The 19,511-nt window shown below is 35.7% G+C and overlaps 1 protein-coding gene across 1 annotated transcript in view; it reads right to left on the bottom strand.

Annotated features, from left to right (window-relative positions):
- PPP2R5E (protein phosphatase 2 regulatory subunit B'epsilon) overlaps positions 1 to 19,511 on the bottom strand; it is a 132,278-nt gene that overhangs the window by 14,391 nt on the left and 98,376 nt on the right. Inside the window, exons 5-8 of the mRNA XM_023527110.1 lie at positions 17,613 to 17,705; positions 2,099 to 2,229; positions 1,919 to 1,978; positions 741 to 932 (exon numbers count right to left, since the gene is read on the bottom strand). Coding sequence (XP_023382878.1) covers positions 741 to 932; positions 1,919 to 1,978; positions 2,099 to 2,229; positions 17,613 to 17,705 — 476 coding nt within the window. The remainder of the gene's footprint in view (positions 1 to 740; positions 933 to 1,918; positions 1,979 to 2,098; positions 2,230 to 17,612; positions 17,706 to 19,511) is intronic.

The raw sequence follows: 19,511 nt of genomic DNA, 5'->3' as shown, positions 1-19,511 counted from the left end.
AAAAGAGCTTGTAAAGATTCTTGGACAAGAAATCTACTCTTGCGAAACAACATTTTGACGGGTGTTCTAAATTAGAAGCATATGGACTAGTTTTTCTTCGAAACACAGAATTTCACATTTAAAGAGGAACACTGCTCAGAAAAATGTGTTACATTTTTATGCAAACTCAAAACGTTCTCATTGGGGTAAGGGGGAGTTAGGTTGGAAATACTAAAATTAAAACACCACTAGATCACTTATCTACCCTCTAGTGACATGCTTACCATGCCAGGCAATGTTAGCACAGAAATAAATGTGGGAACAAGACAGGGTATGCTTTCTAAACTAATGGAGGCTAAAAATAAAAAGATGTGAAAATATACTGATTGATTTGTTTACCTGTGCAAGTATTTATTCATATTAGAAAGTGAGAAGAAAAAAAAAAGGTGAATGAACTAGAAGGGGCAAAGGGCAACTGACAGACTAATGCAAAATGCAGATGAGACCAAATATTCAGGAACATTCGAAAATGATCACACATGTCCAAAGATGTAAATCTGAAAAGCCCACATACATATTATTATAAGCAACATGTTCAATATATAATTCTGTGAACTGAGCAGCTTATCTAAGTTCTTTGAAAAATGAGATGACTAAATAAAGCCTCCTTCCACTTGAAAAATATTTCCATGAGTCTCTTATGCAAAGGAAAAAGAATACACATTTTAGTTTTCTTTGGGGAGTATTTTAAACTTTAACGAGTCTTTTTAAAAAATAATATTAATATCGAAGAAACATTAAGTTTACAAACTTTGCTTACACAAGTAGTTGTACAAAATTCTACCTGGGCATGGAAGAGTGATAAGCTTCTGACAGTGTGCAAAGGGATCAACACTTTCACCAGAAATTGTTTGTGTTCTGCCTTAAGAGGTAAAGCGAAGCCATTGATAATACTAGGAAAAAGAAAAGAGACATGAATTAGCAAGGTTACCACAAGCTAAACTGAGACAAACTGTTCTTATGAAATCAGGTTAACCCTTAATCAGTTTGTGATTGGTCCAGAACAACCGTAAACCCATCCCAGTGGCATTGAGGATTTCTTAGTTACTTCAAAGAATACATTTAAGTAGGAGGGAAATTTAAGAAAAGAAAATTTGCCTCTGATTATCTAGCATAGGCCCCTGTGCTCTTAAACGTAGTTGAATGGTCCCCAAATTTTTGGTATCAACAACTCTATTTTCCCTTCCCTCTTTTCCTTCTGTAAGTAATTGCCTGCCTTGCTCACTTATGACCCTCTTCATTTCCAGACACCATTCTCTGACATCTGTTCAGACAAGAATACTCATGGATATAGAGCGTAGCCTAGAGAAGTCACAGAGAAAACCATGTGACTCCACCTTCCTTTTCTCCTCATATTAGAAGGAAAGACTAAGTAATCAGATTGTCCAGTTACATTATCCTCCCATATGTGTAGAAACCTACACAACAGCTGTCTCTTTCCAATTCATTCCACTATGCCAGGCAGCAGCTGTTCAAGAACTACACCTGGGTACACGATTCCTTTGAAAATGGCAATCTTCCCAATTTATTATAAACTTGCTTTCAAAAGATACAGCAAAGGACAGGTAGCCTAGAAACTAACAAGAATAAGATGTTTTGGAGTAAATGGTCTGACTGCAATTAGATGTACTGTCTCTGTAATAAGGAATAAATTGTTAGCTCCTTTAGTCATCACAGAATTAGCAATGCATAACTGTGGAACAAAGAGAACAAGAAATCGTGTCTTCAAGTGTCAGTTGGGAAACATGCTAAAGCACCAATGAGAGTATCCGATATACACACAGCAAGAGATCTAGGTCAGTATTTCCCAGCACCACCTGAACCGAATTATCAGAATGATATTCACCTGAGATTAGCAATTTGATGAAAATGTGCTTACCTTCCTAATATTTCCAGCAGTTCAGCTACGCCATTGAAGTGTTCTGTTTCATAAACAAACCTTTAAAAAAGAAAGAAAAATAATAAAGTCAGTACACTACGTTCAAATATTTGAGGTTTACATAATACTTCTATAAAACTACCAACTTTGTTTCTCCTCCTCCCCCCTCCCTCCACTTACCTTAGAAAAATATTGTTAATCTGTTTTCGGATAAATGCTCTAAGACCAAGAAACTTGCCATAAATTCTGTGTAAGACTGTTTTTAAGTAGTCCCGTTCCCGAGGGTCTTCACTGTCAAATAGCTCCAAAAGCTGTTGTAAATAAGAGACAGGATAGCTATTCAAAAATGGTTTCAGGAAAGAATAAGATGCCACTCCTTATTTGAAATCCCTTTCTTCTGTCCTTCCTCAAAAGTTTATTGAGTAACTATTATGTGCCAGGCATAGTGCTAGTCTTTGGGAATACAGTGATAAATAACTCAGACAAGGGACTCATACTTCCATGAAGAGATAACAATAATAACAACAACAACAACAATAATAATAAGTAACACATATACAACACTTAGTATGATCATCAGGCAATTTTCTAAGCGATCTACTTATATTAATACTCCCTATGAGGTAATTTTATCCCCATTTTACAGATGAGGGAATTGAGATGTTAAGTAACTTGCCCATGGTCTCAAAGCTAATTGGTAGAGCTGGGATTTAAATCCCAGCAGCCGAGGCCTTAGGGTCCATTACCACAACCACTACACTACATAATTAAGCTGCCTCCTGAGCTTATGTTTCAGATGTATAGTTAAGACTTCAGCTCTACCAGAGCATACAGGTAAATGAAACAACCTAAATCAAAGCAAATGTCAAAAGTCCCCAATGATACTGGCGATGTCTCTTTCTACACCTTGGTTCTTGTCACAAGGTGTGCTCACTTTGAACAGTCATGATTTCTGTATGTATGTTATACATAAATAACATTTTTAAAGTTCCCAACCATTTGTAATCTAAAGTCAATAAATGAATTCTGGTAAGATTATATTTTATCAGGACTGAAAACATGTGTCAACACAAAAACTTGTACGTTAATGTTCACAGCAGCATTATCCATAATAGCTTAAAAATGCAAACAACCCAAATGTCCATCGACTGATGCACAGATAAGCAAAATGTACTACAATGACATATTATTCAGCCATAAAAAGAGAAGTACTGATATATGTTACCACATGGATGAACCCTTTAAAGATCATGTTAAGTGAAAGAAGCCAAATACAAAAAGCCACATATTCTATGAAATTAATAAACTGTATAAAATGTATAAATATTCCATTTATATAAAATACAGAAAACAGGTAAATCCATAGAGACATAAAGCAGAATGAGGACAGACTACTAACAAGCATGGCATTTTTTGGAAGATGATAAAAATGTTTTGTAATCATACGGTAGTGATGGTTACATGACTATGAATATACTAAAAATCACTGAATTTTAAATTTTATGAATTTTATGGTACATGAATTATATCTTAATAAAACTACTTTTTTTCTAAATGACAGTGGGCAGGTTCCTTTGGCTGAAGAACAGACTTGGAGACTGGTTTAAATTTTACTGAGTTCTTCATACATTCATTGTCATGGCAATAAAGCAAATTCATAGTTCTAATGTTGACTTTATAACAAGACATTTCAAGAATATATAGACAGCATACAAATTAACACAGACTACCCTAATTACCAGAAAAAAAACGATCAACACACAAAAGTATGATTTCAGGTGATTAAGATATGAGGGTGAGACTGACAGCAGAATATTAATTCAGTGGGCAGTAAATCAAGTAAATTAACTACTTTTGTTTTGTGCTTTTCTTTGAATGAAAGGCAGAGTTATAGACCCCCAAAAATAGCCCTTTAAATAATGGCAGGGAGCACAAATTGAAAATAGTATTAAAAAATGGGCAATGAGACAAACACAATTTTTGGCTATACAATATCATTCTTCCATCCATCCATTCAAAAAATGAATATTTCAAATAAATATGTATGCCTATTAAGAGCCAGCCACTGGGCAAGGTATCGGGGATACAATCTGCTTTCAGAAAGCCTAGTCTAATGAGGAATGGTAGTAAATAAACAATGTGATAGACGGTTCAGGATGCTATATAAATACATAGCAGACATTATCAACTGTTTTGGAGAAGGCTTCTAGAAAAAGGGACACCCAGGCTGACCTATGAAGAAATTAGGAGTTACAGGTAGTGAAAGTGTTCATGGCTGATTCAATGTCATATATCTTGATAAGCAACCTATCTGAAAAAGATGATATTGTTAAAATACCTGCCATTTCCCTGCCAACCTGGCCATGTTATCAATCAATCTTTGCACATGACAGGGACTATCCTCATTGGTGGGTGTGTGTGCACAACTGTGTACGTGCACGCGCGCGCGAGCACACACACACACGTGAACAAATCTAGAGCCCACAGCAAAAGCAACGAGCAAATCAACTATACATTTCCACAGGAAACATTCTAAGAAAGACATGTGTCCCCTACAGGCAAAAAGAGACCCCATGACTCAGTATCTCTTCTCTATTACATGTACATAATGACATATGATCTCTAAATTCCTTGTTAATGGAAATAATTAACCTTATGAGTTCCATTGTTTTATTTCGTTTCTATTTTTAAGTGTTGGAAAAGAGTTTAATGAGTAATTTGCAACCAACATAAAAGGTCTAAAAGTGCACTGTTAGCAAAACTTGAATTAATTATGCTTATGTATTGTTAATCTTAAGAGTTTAATAAAAACATAATAATTAAACAAAAAATTATTTAAATGTTTTCATTAGGCCCTTAAAGAAAATGCATTACCAGTCACCTAACATGAGTCATTTACAGAGTCACAAGCATTATATATATCATGTTCTATGAGAAAGATGAATCGCAATATATAAATTACTTTTCTGCTATTCTATAGAACACACACTTTATGATTTTATGATGTATGAGACAAAGGAAAAAGTACAATAATGCATAGGCCAAAAAAGAGGATAGTAGAATGAGCTGTGATTTCCAAATCAAAATATGTGTCTGCTTAGTCATATATATACTCCAAACACTCCCCACACACACAAAAGGCAGTTAAAAATATAATCCAGCATCCATAAATGCCTAGGTGGACTGTGCCCCTACAATATAACATGCAACTGGTTCTCCAAAAAGGAAGCTGGAGAGTTTCCAAGGTGATTACAAAGATAGACCTGTCAACATGCTGACTCCTAGTTAACAAAACTAGCCTTCCTGAAGCTAATGAACAGGGATGAACTGTGTAGTGATTTAACCAAAGAACTCTCCTTCGAACCTCATAATAAACCAACAGTCAAAAGAGAAGGCAGTTAGACACGGGGGTTTGAACCTCTATCCTCTTGAACTCTCCCTGAAATGAGAGTAAAAGAATAAAAATGAAAGAAACTGTGGGGCAGAGAGGATTGGAAAGCAGATTATACAAGTTTGCACACTTTTCAAAGATGGAAAGTGGAAGGCAAGGGGTAACTATCTTCAGTTTCCTCTTTTTTTCCACTCTGCTAAATAATTTTCCATTCTGCCAGCAGGGAGAGAAGCCAACAAGAGCAAGCCAATTCGCACCAGAGAACCCTTAAAAGGCTTAAAAACTGATGGCAAGGGTGTGAGGAGCTAAAAACAGGAGGACTAGTTAAAAGTTTGTAGGAGTAACAAGACCTCCCAGATCCCTGTCCCATGCAGTGTACTGAAGATTTACAATCAACATCTGGAGAGGATAAATGACCAAGTCTCTAGTCTTGAGGACATCATACACAGCCAAGCGAAGCACTTACTGAAAATAATGTAGTTAAGACTCTGCATGCTGAGTGAGACCTTTGCCAGTCCCCCTTCTTGACTAAACTCCCATTCTGAACGAGGCAGATGAGAAGGCCCATTTTTAGGAAAACTGACAGCCTCAGGAAGAAGCACTTATATATACATATACTAATACCCAAAGGAAGGGCAAGATCTTTGCCCAGTACATTACGTGTAGTGCGCTACGTGTCTCCTACTCACGCACACATGCACTCACACAGTCTCTAAGAGGCTTTCTGATGACTAACACGTAACTAGGATTATGAAGTCAAAGATCACCAAACACCCTAACATAAAAGACAGACCAAAACAACCACACAAAGAACTCAGGAAATAGCCACAATGCAAGGAGTAGGAAAAACAAACAAACGATCCTATAATGGACTCAAATAAATAAATATTTTGGATATCTGAAACAAAAACAGCATGCTATTACAGATGAATGTTCAGAAAATAAAAAAGAACTTTTGAAAATTCAAAATGTAACAGAAATAAAAATTTCAGAAGGATTGGAACATTAAAATGGGAAAATGTACCCCAAACTTATAACCAGAAGACAAAGTTAATATACTAAAGATTAAAAAAAAAAAAAGAAAAACAACCGATAATCAATCCGGAAGGTCCAACACATGACTAATAGTTATGCCAAACAGGCACAGAGACAGAAAAACAGAGAAAATGAAGAAAGACATCTGAGGAAGAACTCACTCCAATTTTCTAGGAAAAATAAGGACATAAACTTCTATATACATAAGGGCCATTATATCCTCTACACAATAAATGAACAAAAACCCACACGAAAACACATCACTTTAAAATTTCTGAACACGGGACAAAGAGATCTCAAAAGCTTACAGAGAAAATAAGTCACTATAAATAATAAGGAGTTTGGCTGGCATAGGCCTTCTCAGCACCAATACTGGAAGCTAAAAGACAGTGGAGCAATTCCTTAGAACTTCTGAGGCAGCATAAGTTCTGACCTAAAAACCTACACATATCCAAAATGTCAATCAAGAATACAGGTAGAAAAACAATGTTTTCAGAGAAACAGGTCTCATAAAACTCTGTGATACTGTGATTAATAAGGAATATGTTTAGTCTTCATCCACTGTTCCTGACACGCAGCTCCTAAAACCCTTGGAGTTTCTTTCCTAAGTGATAAGAGAGATACGGGTGTCTTTTGTTATGATAATGAGGTAGTTCTCAGAGGGTATCTAATGATGGGGGCAGGTTGCTGGGAGAATCAACCATGTGATGAGAGGGTTGGAACTTCTAGTTCCACCTACCTGACCTCCAGGGAGGGGAGAGGGGCTGGAGGTTGAATCGATCACCAATGGCCAATGATTTAATCAAACACATCTATGTGATGAAGCCTCCAAAAAAGCTGAAAGGACTGGGTTCAGAGAGCTTCCGGGTTGATGAACACTCGGTTGGGGGAGAGTAGTGTGATCTGAGAAGCATGGACACTCCATGCCCTTTCCCCTTCCTTTGCCCTACTAGTAAGTAAATGTTTCCCTGAGATCTGTGAGCTGCTCTAGCAAATTCATCAAACCCAAGGAGGGGATCACTGGAACCACCAATCTGTAGCCAGTCGGGTCAGAAACACAGGTGATTAACCTGGGCTTAGGGCTGTTGTCTGAAGTGTGGGTGGTGGGGTTGGGAGGGTTGAAATAGGGGGACAGTCTGATGGGACTGAGCTCTTAACCTGTGGAATCTGACACTATCTTCAGAATTGAGTTGAACTGTAGGACACTCAAGTGGCATCAGAGAATTGCTTGTTGGTATGGCCCTGCCCTCGCCGCCCGCCCCCCACACTCAGAGGAAATGATCCATAACCCCTTTAAATTTACCTCCCATTCATGCTCTTTCTGGAAGCAACCACCAAAATGAAAGAGAAGAAACTAAGCAAATAGAGACAGTCCAAAAGAGCAAGCAGCAAAGAAAAATGTCAAACAGCCTAGAAGAAGCAACCAATGCCAACTAGAGCAGAATGACCCGGGCTCTAGGAAGGAGGCCCACAAAAAAAGAAAGAAAAGAAAGAAAAAAGAAAATGGAACTGACAGACTAGCTGATGTGTGGGCCATTCGGAGAAGGGTTATATGGTGCTCTCGGCATCAATGGATGAACTAGTGACCAACACACAGGAAAGCAAGCAAGTAAAAAATAAGGCAACTATTATTAATTTCAGAGGTTTAAGCAAGGAAAAAAGCCTTACAAGAAATGCAATTATAGCATAATATTTGCCTTGGCTGTGAACGACATGTACATAGCCTTACTAACGCAAACACTACAATTTGATTTAAATTTTGTAGCATAACTTTATTGGAAAGATGTAGAAATATATAAAGGGAAATATATAATGGTTTATAGTAGAAATAGATAAAATCTAAAATGAAAAATCAAGAAATAACAGTATAAGGATGCTATTTTAGAAATATGGAGATAAATAGGAAAAACGGCTAGAAGACTTGAATGTGTTTACCTTTAGGGAATGAGACTGGATTGGGGAAGAATGAGGCAGGAGGGATTGCTATTTTTCAGTATAAACCATATAAAATTGTATTTGAATTTTTAAAACTGTTATTACTATGCTAATTTAAACTTTTTAAAAATTAAAAGCAAAAGGCTTGAAACAAAAAACCCGATTGCCTTCTAGTACAATAAAGAAGCAACAGCCTTATTCCATGTAAAGACAGATTTTAAAGAGCATCAGAAATCCTCAAATAATCAATGAATTAGTATTCTAAATATTTTCCTCCAAATTTTGTTTTCATCCAAACTAAAATCAGACCTCCATATTTCCAGCTTTGTTTTTAACCTAGCTAGTCTTGAAAAATCATACCTTCCTAATACCCTCGCCTTGAACTAGTAATGCACATGGAGAAACAGCCTGGAACCAAGAACAAGAGCCAATAGAAGCGTGACTCCAATGAATCAAAACAATTCAAGGGGACCACTATATAAAGTGAGCCAACCTACGGGCAACCAATGAGAAAGCACAGTGGGGACAAAGGATCAGAAGGTTGTACATTACAAGCTTCTAGCAATCTGACTTCAAGACCTCTATGGAAATTCAGTATAAAAATTTCGAAAGTGTAAGTCATACAGATATGAACAACTCTACCAAGTCACATGCTTTTATTTTTTCTAATTTCAGGCATTCTGACAAACTAGAGAAGTCCATTCTTTTCTCCCTCAAGTATTCATTTTATCTGATTCAAGAAAACCTGTGATTTAAATCTTTAAGACAACCAATTTGGTCAGCATTTCAAGAAAGAACTGTTATGCTACATAACAATACAGTTCGTGGGATGCAGGCTACATAACTAGCAACATAATTTGCAGATCTCAACGCAAAATGAAAATGCAGTGCCTCTTGTTCAAAATTATTAATTTCAAGACAGCAACAGCAAAGTGTTAAGCCAAGCACAAGGCCCTTCTAAGCACTGGGCCCTGTGCCACTCATAGCACAGTTGCACGCCCATGAAGCTGAGTCTGGATGCAGGACTTTTAAGGTTTTTAAGTTACAGGTTGGACAGGATGGGATGAAGTGATTTACTGTTAATTGTCAATGGCTATCTGATAGAATTTCTAGTAGAAATAAATTCTTCAAAGTTTTATAGTTTTTACTGTAGACTCTGAGAGAAATATAAACATTTTGATATATTAAAGAAACCTGTTTGGAAAATAGTTCTTTGCACTGGAGCTGAGATTCAAGGCCTCATAGAATTTCAGTTTAAAACTTAAAAATTTTTAATAGGCTGGTTTGTGTCATGTCCAATGTTAGAGTTCTTAAAAACGAAAGGTCACTTTTAAAGACAGAGTGATTTGCATAATAAATAAGGTACCTTTCAGCTAAGTATAACTGCAAATGTGAAATACAAATTACTAAATAGCATTCTCCAGCAGTACATATGTTTATGGGGATACTTGAATAGTATGTCTCTTAGCAACCATCGACTGCTTTTCAGATCGGCAGAGTGGTTGAAAGCAGTCTTTAGAAATATGCTGCCAAACTCTTGCCACAATAATCCGCCCAATGGAATAATTCAAGGTTTGGCAATTCGTTTTTGGTCTAAAAGGGGGAGGGGAGGAGACATAATAAAGAAACCATTTTTCCCAACCATCCTAAAACAGGTGAAAATTATCTTTATTGGGAATAGTCAAAGTTGATCCACAAGCCTAGGCAGGCCTACACTCTTACAGCTTTAGAAGGCAGTTACCTAGCTGCCTAAGTCTAAAATCAACAACAATACCATAGACACAAGTGCACTATGTAATCAATTGACTATCTTTAATAAATCTGACAGCTTTCTTATGTAAAAACTTAGGTTAAGTATATAAGAAATGCTAAAGGCTATATCAATCTAGATTTAGTAAAAATTACAATGAAATTTAAGCAAGCCAGTCATAACATTCTTAAACAGCAAACTCTTCAAAGGTACAACTCTCAGGCTGTTTTGTCTGACCCATACCAAAATATGGATTTTCAGCTTATCTTGAAAAATTAGAAAATGTGGCAACACTTGGCCTACTTACTGACCAGCCAAAAGTTAACAGGAACAGACTGACAGCTGGGTCCAAGCTCTCTACATCACCACTGTTTCATCATTCCTTTTTGTCACAGTAAGACTACTTCATTATGTACCATTTATCTGGCCTCTGAAAAGATTTGAATGTGCTATCTCTGTTTCTCACATATTAAAAACTACATGCTCCTGGCACTAATAAACATTCACTTCCAACACTGATTGGAAGAAATCAGTTGGCAAATTGGAACTGAAGAGAAACCATACTTAACATCCTAAAAAAGTTCCCAACAGCCAGTGATGAACCACATAAATAAGAGTCCAAAGAGTTTTTTGATTTTTAGAATATAAGTCAGATTTCAAAAAATTCATAACATGCTAGGTAAGAAATGGTATAACAACACCATATGACTTCACGGAGTGAGGTTATTTGAGAAAATATGGTGAAAGAAGATTCTCAAAACAAGAACTGACCCTAATAAAAATAGTAGTGACAACAACAGCATAATATTTAATGTGTCAAGAATTGTTCTATGTGTATGTATATATATATTCCCTTATTAAATCTCCACAACATTCTTTCAACATAATTACTATTATATTATGGATATTTTGTATCTACTTTCCAGAGCAGATGAGGCATAGAGTAGTTATATAACTTGCCCAAGGTCACACACTAAAAAATGGCAGAGCCTGAATTCAAACTAGTCTATATACTTAACCACTAATCTGTACTGCTCCTGATCAGAAAGAAAAGTGGTGGGTATTATAAAAGGCTCCTGATGCAACACAAAAAGCTTTCCATCAAGCTTCAGATTTTAAAAGGACACATACAATGAACGTTAAGTATAAAAGAATGGCACAGTCATAAAAAGTCTTAGGAAGGCTAATGTATAAAATCAGCTGAGGATTATAAAAACGCAAGGCAACAAAATGAGAATATACTTATACTGAATATTTTTACTATTCTTACTGATAACATGTGCTCACTGTTTTTAAATTCAAAAAAGAAATAAAATTAGAACATAAAGATCATCACATATAATCGCATCCTATCAAACAATTAACAACAATTTCATATATCTCCTTTCAAAATTTTTAGCACATATGCAAATAATTTTTTTTCCTAAAATAAGACTCAGGCTCAAAAAAAAAATCATGCTGTTCCATAATGTGCATGTTTCGCTTAAAAACAGATAAAGTGTCGCTCTATCTCATTCTTTTTTACAAACTTATAAATATTTCCCTACACAAATGTCCACAGTTTATTCAACCAAACCTCTACTGAGAAGCTTATAAATTTTTTCCAATTTTCTAAGATTAACAATGATACATTAATATCCTTGTACATATATCTCTATGTTTATATCTATTTCTCATGAACTTACTCTGTCAAAATTTAAATTGACAGAATACTATCAGATTTCCTCTTCAGAGGATTATGTCATTTTAATGTATGTATGTATATATCTATCTATGTATCTCTTTATTTGTTGGTACATTTTCTTATGAGTTTTATGGCATACTAAGAAGGGCTTTTTCAACCCAAGCCTCTATTATATTCCATTTCCTATTCCCATACCACATTTTAAAATTAATGTACTTTTTTAGCATGTTTTAATATCTAGTAAGTATATTATTTTCTTTTTCAAAAATTTATTTCATGAAAATTTCATTTGAATAAAGAAACTACCAAAATTTTAATTAGACTTGTGCTAAATGTATAAGTTATTTGAGATTCTATGACTACCTTTATGATGGCAGGGCTTCCCATCTAGCAATATGTTACATTTCTGCATTGATTCAAGCCTTCTTTGCAAAATTTTATTATCAATTTAATATAAATTTTTAAATTTTATTTCAAAAGCTAGAGATTTAGAAAATAATATTAGAATCAAGGAAAATAAGATATTATCCTACTAACATGGGTAGAGAATATGAGAATAGTGTAAAAAGAAATTAATATTCAATGAGCAGCTACTATGCCCTATGCATGATACCAACAGACATTTTTACAAGTCGTATCATTTTATCATCATAACAAGTCTACTTGTAACTTGTAAGAGAAGCGACTATTATTGTCATTTTACAGAAGAAAATACTAAGGCTCAAAATAGTCTATAACCTGCCCAAATTTTCAGTACCTATTTAAGATTGAAGGTAGGGATCCTGTCTTTGTATCCATCATGCCAACCGAATTAAGCTTTAACAGCTCTCACTTTGGGGCTGTTTCCCTGTTTTACTTAACAGTAACTCATTTACCCTGTTATCCCCATGTCACAAACAAGGAAACTCAAGCTTGGGCAGGAAGTCACACTGCAAGTAGGAAGAAAAGCCACGGTTTGAAAGTTTCTTCTTATCCCTCAGCTCATATTCTCAGCTCCTAAAATATACTTAGAGTACACAGTAGACCAGAGTTCAAGTTCAGAGTTTACGAACTTTCTTTTCCACTATATCATGTTAAAATAGCGCAATTCTTACTTTGCTTTTTGTCTTATTGACGGGGGAGTGACAATCAGAATAGGTTGTAAAGAAGCAGCTAGCTGCTATAGAAAATAAGTTGAAATCTCATGGCTAGAATACATTAGGTGTAACAATAAAAAAGTGATACACTGAGCTCACCAAAACTCTTTTTGAGATTTTTGAGAATCCAGAGAATAAAAAATCTAATCATAGAAAAGGAATAAGGTAAATGTCAACAGACAGGGTAGAATCTAAGCAATAATAATGCCTCAAGCTCCCAAAGGCCCACCCTTTTCCAGCAGGTCTCAAGTCAGGACCAAACTTCCCAGTAAGAGAGCTCAAGAGAAATAGGTAGGGAATTGAGGTCCCACTCCTAGAAGGTGCTGGGGCCCCAGGTAAGTCATCAGCAGTAATAAAAGGGACAGGTTACCAACATAAATGGACAGGGTACTCTGGAAAATGGCAGCCAGCAGGCACCCAGGGCTTATCTCCAACATGATAGTTAATGCACTGGTTAGTCATATGATAACATTCAAGTACCACTCAGTGGTGCCACTGATTCTGCCAATACCCTGACTGTCCCTTTCATGACTGATTTAGGAACTGGGGTGAGCCTTGGTCTGAAAGTCGAGTTCATCAACAGATCCAGAAGAGGGAAGGTAAAGAAAGCAAACTGTAAAAATGAGGCAGGGGCTGAAAAGTTAAAGCATAAATAGATGGACTTCACTATTTATACTATTTCTTGTCTCTGGAAGAACTCAGGGACAGATGATAAATCCATGGTTTCCCAAGAACTTAGGGCAACATTACCAGTACATAGCAGTAGCCCCCAGAGCTCACTAATACCCCATAGCAGATGAATGGCATTACTTTTTATGATAAAGTTCGAAGGTCTGTAGATGAGGAGAATGCTGTAAACACAAAATCCTGGTTTTTACCATAGCATGGTAAAAACACTCTCCTTATGAACCAAATTTAAAAATTTGGTAAGGATGATAACATTAGAGTAAATTTCTAACTGGTTCAATAGAATTCAAAGACTGCTGATTAATGAATCTGTGCTAAAATAAAGGGAAGTTGCTAAAAGCATGCCACAGGCCACTATCCTCAGTCCCCGCGAGTTTAATAATGTTAATCAATTATTTAGATGAGGCCAATAGCCAGCATATTTAAGAAGGTCACAGATGTGAGTAAGATGGAAGACATAGTCAATAAACTGGATGACAGATTCAAGATCTAGAAATACTTCAAAAAGGCTGAGGAAAACGATATTCTATAGGAATATATGTCAGATCCTACACCTAGATAAAAGAAAGCAAACCCCAAAATGAACAAGAAAACAAGGGAAACCATGGCTTTACAACAACAGACATAAAGCTACATTAGAAGTCAGTTAAAACCACAAGTTTAATGTACATTAGTAGTGTCATGAAACAGTAAAAAGAGCTAGTAAGACTTTCCCTTTAAGAAATCTAGTCTCCAAAGGCATGCAGAACCCAACTCTAAGCTATGGTGGACTAACTAAGTTAAGGATTGTATTCTGAAGCGGGAGTCACCCCTGAAGACAAATTAACACATGTTGAAGACTTTAAAAAATGACAAATAAGACAGGGTTGACAGACCTAAGGACTCAGGCTAGAGCAGAGAATGTACACTGACAGTTGGTAAGCTAGATCTAGAAGGCAGATGGGCTTAGTTCATCCTGGACAGGATTTTAGAACAGAAAATTTCACATAAAAATCTAGATTTCTGATTCTCTTGCGGGGGGAAGGCGGGAGGGGGGCGGGCATCTGGCATAACTGAAGGAAGAGGGGTAGCCCAAGCTTCCTTCAGTAGGAGCTGGTGTGCCTCTGACGTCTGGCTATCAGACTCACTATAAGTGAGCCTGGAAGCATCTGAGTTGCAAGGAGTGTTCTAAAGAAAAAGAACCAAGCAGTAAACACAAAAGCTGTGTCCTAACATCTGAAAGGTTATGTCTGGGCTAGTGATATACTAAGAGACTCTTCTGGGAGAAATAAGGCCAAAGGGTACAAGGTATAGGAGGATATAACACAAAAAAGAATTTTCTAACAAAAATGGAAAAGGCTGCCTGTATATATGGCCCCTTCTCACTGAAAAAGGGTAAACTGAGGTCACCTCTTATTAAGGTTTCAAAGAAGACTGGGTAAAGAACTAGAATAGATAACCCAAAACATCCCTTCCAAGTCAACTGGGTAAAGAATTAGAATAGATAACCCAAAGAAGACTGGGTAAAGAACTAGAATAGATAACCTAAAACATCCCTTCCAAGTCGAGGTGTCTCTAATGTTCTATTCTTATGAGCTTTGTTATCATTAGTATTTGTCTACCATAGTGAACACACTGAGCTGCATGCTTTTCATGTAAAGAAAACACTGGATGCATAGTAAGGTTGCAGAATTTACTGTTTCCATGTCAACTAAATGCCAGCTTTACTGTAGAATCATTATCTGGTCCTCTCAGGTACTTTGCTTTATCATAAATATAAGAGAACCTTGTTATTGCCCTAGTGTTGAGCAGCAAGGGCTACTCTTGCCTTGAAGTCATTCCAAGTTATAGTGAGGTTCAGAATCACGAGGAGGCATCATGGCATAACAGGCCAAAAACCAGAATGGGAAATGTACTTAGGAAAACTTGATGATCTTTCTAGATCTCAGTTCATTAGTCTATTAAACGGGCATAAAACATGGCCATGTCTATTTTAGATTGTTGCACAATCAAATTAAATAATGCATGTAAAGGTGTTCTGACAACTATATAGTGCTATATAAATGCTCAGGCCTTCCAATACAAACACAGGCCTGTTATGTCTTGCTTTCATTCTGTCTGAAATGCATTTTGCCTAATTGGTGTAAGACTCTGGATCGGTCTACCAACTTACCCAATGATCCATATATCCACCTGTTTACCTACCTCTCTAGCTACATCTCAAACCTCAATTTTCTAAAGCCTCCCATGTTAAGGTATGAGATGTGACCCATCAGTGTGGTACCAATGTATGCTAAATGTGCAGTAGAGCTCAGTGATTTGCCCCGTGCAACCAGGGGGAAAGGTATGTACAGGTGCTAATGAGCTCCACAGGCAAGGCACCAGAGTTCCTTTCCAGCTCTTAGCTGACAGCTGAATCTGAGTTTAACCCCACTCAGCCATGTTCCTTGGAATGTACAAGAGCCTCTGTGCCCCTTAGCTCCCTGGAAGTAGCCTGCCTCTGACATTCTACTGGATTGATCCATACGGAACTACTATATTTTGAATGTCAAAAAAAAAAAAAAGCCAAAATATCAACTATGGCTCAACCTAATACATCCAGAATTCTAAATTTATTCATTTAATTAGGAAGGATGAATGAGGTAACCATGAAGGTTATCAACCTTTACCCAGGTGAGGCATAGAGGAGATCAATTCCCTTGAAGTTCTCACTGAGACACTTGGCTCACTTGGAGAGAGATATTTGTTCTTCTCTACATGGGGTGTCCCATGTATCACTTAGAAAGGAGTTATAATAGTCTATACACCAGCTGGCTCAAGTATCCATTTTTATAAATGAATATTAACATAAAGAGCAAGGAGATGTTACCTAAAAACTTAGTGCCATAAAAGTACCCAAGTCCAGGTAAAAAGGAAGATGTGATCTATAATTATAAAATGTAAAATGACAAGTTGGGAAAAATAGGTATCCTGAAAAGTGCCAAACAGATTGGTGAAAGTTAATCCCTTCAGAGAAATTTTAAAGTCTTGAGCTGTGCTATTTCCTGGCTGTAAAAGCACATTAGTACATTGACTTCGATTATTTATTAAAGGTTACTTATGCTCTGCGGCATGTCTGCTCAGTTTTAACACATCTATGCAATAGTTCCTTAAGATTCCTTATGAGGACATGTGCGTCCATATGTTCACTGCAGTATTCCTTACAATAGACAAGATATGGAGGCAGGCTGGTTTCCATCAATGGATGAATGGATAATGAAGAGGTGGTACATATACACAATGGAATATTACTCAGCCATAAAAAAAAGAATGAAGTCCTGCCATCTGCAGCAATATGGATAGACCTAGAGGGTATTGTGCTGAGTGGAGTCAGAGAAAGACAAATGTCACATGATTTCCCTTACATGTAGAATCTAGAGAATAGGAAAAATAAGCAAACAAAACAGAAACAAGTTCACAGAATCAGAGAGCTTTTTAATGTTACCAGATTCGGGAGGGGGGGAATGTGAGAAGGGAGGAGGGATTAAGAGGTATAAATTAATAGTTACAAAATAGTCATGGGAATGTAGATAGTATGGAGAGTATAGGTATTGTAATAACTATGTATAGTGTCAGATGGGCACTGGATTTATTGGGGTGATCACTCTATAAGTTATATCAATGTCTATTCACTGTGTTGCATACCTGAAACTAATATAAAGACTAATATTGTATATTAACTATAACTGAAAAAAAAGTACTACTGGCAAAAAAGAAAAATATTCCTTATGAAAATAGAAGTTTTCAAGCTACATAAAGATTCGTATGACTAGGGTTATACAAATAAAATTCCTCTGTAATTAAATTTTAGGAAAAAAAACTGCAGAGATTTAGGCATTAGCATTCTGTGTTGTTTAAAATATAATTAATTTCTAGCCCAATAAATTATAGAGGTACGTATTACTTTTAATGGGCATTAATGGAAACATATTTATGTATATATATTTGTTTACAAGGTGATATAACCGTCACTGCTAGATTTGCAAACATCAAGAGAAAATGAGATAAAGTGTTATCGACTGAATAACAAATACATGCAACCACAAGAATTTGCTTACCTGTAATACAAATTTCTGATCTATGTATTTTTTGGCAATGCTGGGTTGGAATTCTTGGCTTTCCAAAAATCGTATGAAAAATTCATATACAAGCTGCAACAAACAGATTACAGATAATTTAAAATTATAATTCACTGAGAAGAATAACAAAAATCATGAAAAGCCTGTAACACTAAAACTGACAGGTCTTAAATGTTGCATCACTATGTTTTATGCCTGAAACTAATATATTATATGTCAACTATAACTTAAAATAAATATGTAAAAGAAAACATAGCAAGTCTTATAAAACTAGGTTTTAATATAAATCGACTAGCTATGCTAGCCTTTCACTGTGGCTTATGATTGCCATTATGTTTTTTTCCTTAACTTTTTAAATAAAAATTAAAAAATACAACCAAATAAATAAAAATCCCCCATAATCTCACCAGAGACAACCACTGTTAACATTTTAATGTATAAACCTCCCAGTTTTCCTCTATAATTCTACAACACACTAATGTACTATAAATATATTTTACATAATTTTGTAAATTACTTTTACCATCTAAACAATATATTATGAATGAGTAATGTTAATAATATCTAAGCTACAAGTAGTCCACTACACATATAATTTCCTATGCTTGCACATTTAAGAGGTTTCTGAATTACTTCTCTATCAAATTATGCCACAATGTACACCATGTAGCATTTTCTCAATTATTCTGCGAGGAAATACTTCTAGAAGAGAAATTGTTAGATCAAAAGATAGTCTAACATTCCAGGATCTTCAGTGGTCATTGCCAAATTTCCTTTCAGAAAGTTTATGGCAATTTATACTCTTCTAAGCAACATATGATGGTATAGCAGAATATTCTCACCTGCAAAGAGTAAAAATATTCTTATGTGAAGAATCAACCTTGAATAATTGTTCCAATAAACAGAGGGGAACCATTGTATATGCTCTTTATATAATAAATCTATATTAAAGTATACATGCGATCCTGGTATAGTATACATCAGTATATTGAAACCAGAACTTTTAAGAGACAGATAGACACTGGGCCGGAAGCCTAACTCTGTCCCTTACTGTGTAAACTCAGGCAAGTGTAACTCTAGGCAAGTTAATTTCTCTAAGACTCTCTAAATATATAATGGGGATGATAATCCCTAAAACTAAACGTGATAATATACATAAAACCCTCTGCACAGAGACTAACACTTATCACCATTTTCACTATTGCCTAAACCAGCAATCTCAAACTTTTTAGTCTCATTTCTTTATATTTGAAAATGATTAAAGAGCCCAGAAAGCTTTTGTTTAAATATATAATACAGAACATTTAGCTTATTACAGTACATATTTAGAAATAATAATTGAGAAAATTTAAAATATGAATTACTTCATTTTAAAGCAATAAAACATATTACATGTTAACGTAACTATAAAAAATTATTTTCCAAAAGCATTCTTGAGAGGCATTGTTCTTTATTTTTGTAAATCTTTTTAATGGCATTTTAGAAGACAGACTGTTATCTGCTTCTGTATTCGATCTGTTTAGGTTGAAGCATATAAAGAAAATCAAGTATACAGATCTAGCAGTTTGAAAAAGGGAGTGTATTTTCAGTCTTTTTACATAATTGGGGATATTCTTCTTTGATACCACACTACAACTCAACAGTTGTTTAATCTTAAATATGAGTTGCAATGTAGAATTTGAAACCATATCAATGAATTTTTCATATTGTTACAGTAAATTCCAATAGTCTGTTTTGTACTTTGAATGGATCATTACTCGTGCGTGGTGTCCTAACACCATTCACTGGCCGACTAGAAAGTGCTGGTTCACTGTGTTATGCAGAATCGTCAAATACTGACACATTTCATTAAAGTCACATTCCTTAGTATCTCCAATT

This window comes from Pteropus vampyrus, unplaced genomic scaffold (assembly GCF_000151845.1).
Source record: "Pteropus vampyrus isolate Shadow unplaced genomic scaffold, Pvam_2.0 Scaffold15, whole genome shotgun sequence".
Classification (NCBI taxonomy): domain Eukaryota; kingdom Metazoa; phylum Chordata; class Mammalia; order Chiroptera; family Pteropodidae; genus Pteropus; species Pteropus vampyrus.
The sequence above is the reverse complement of the archived record's forward strand: the minus strand, read 5'-3'. Positions and strand labels throughout refer to the sequence as shown.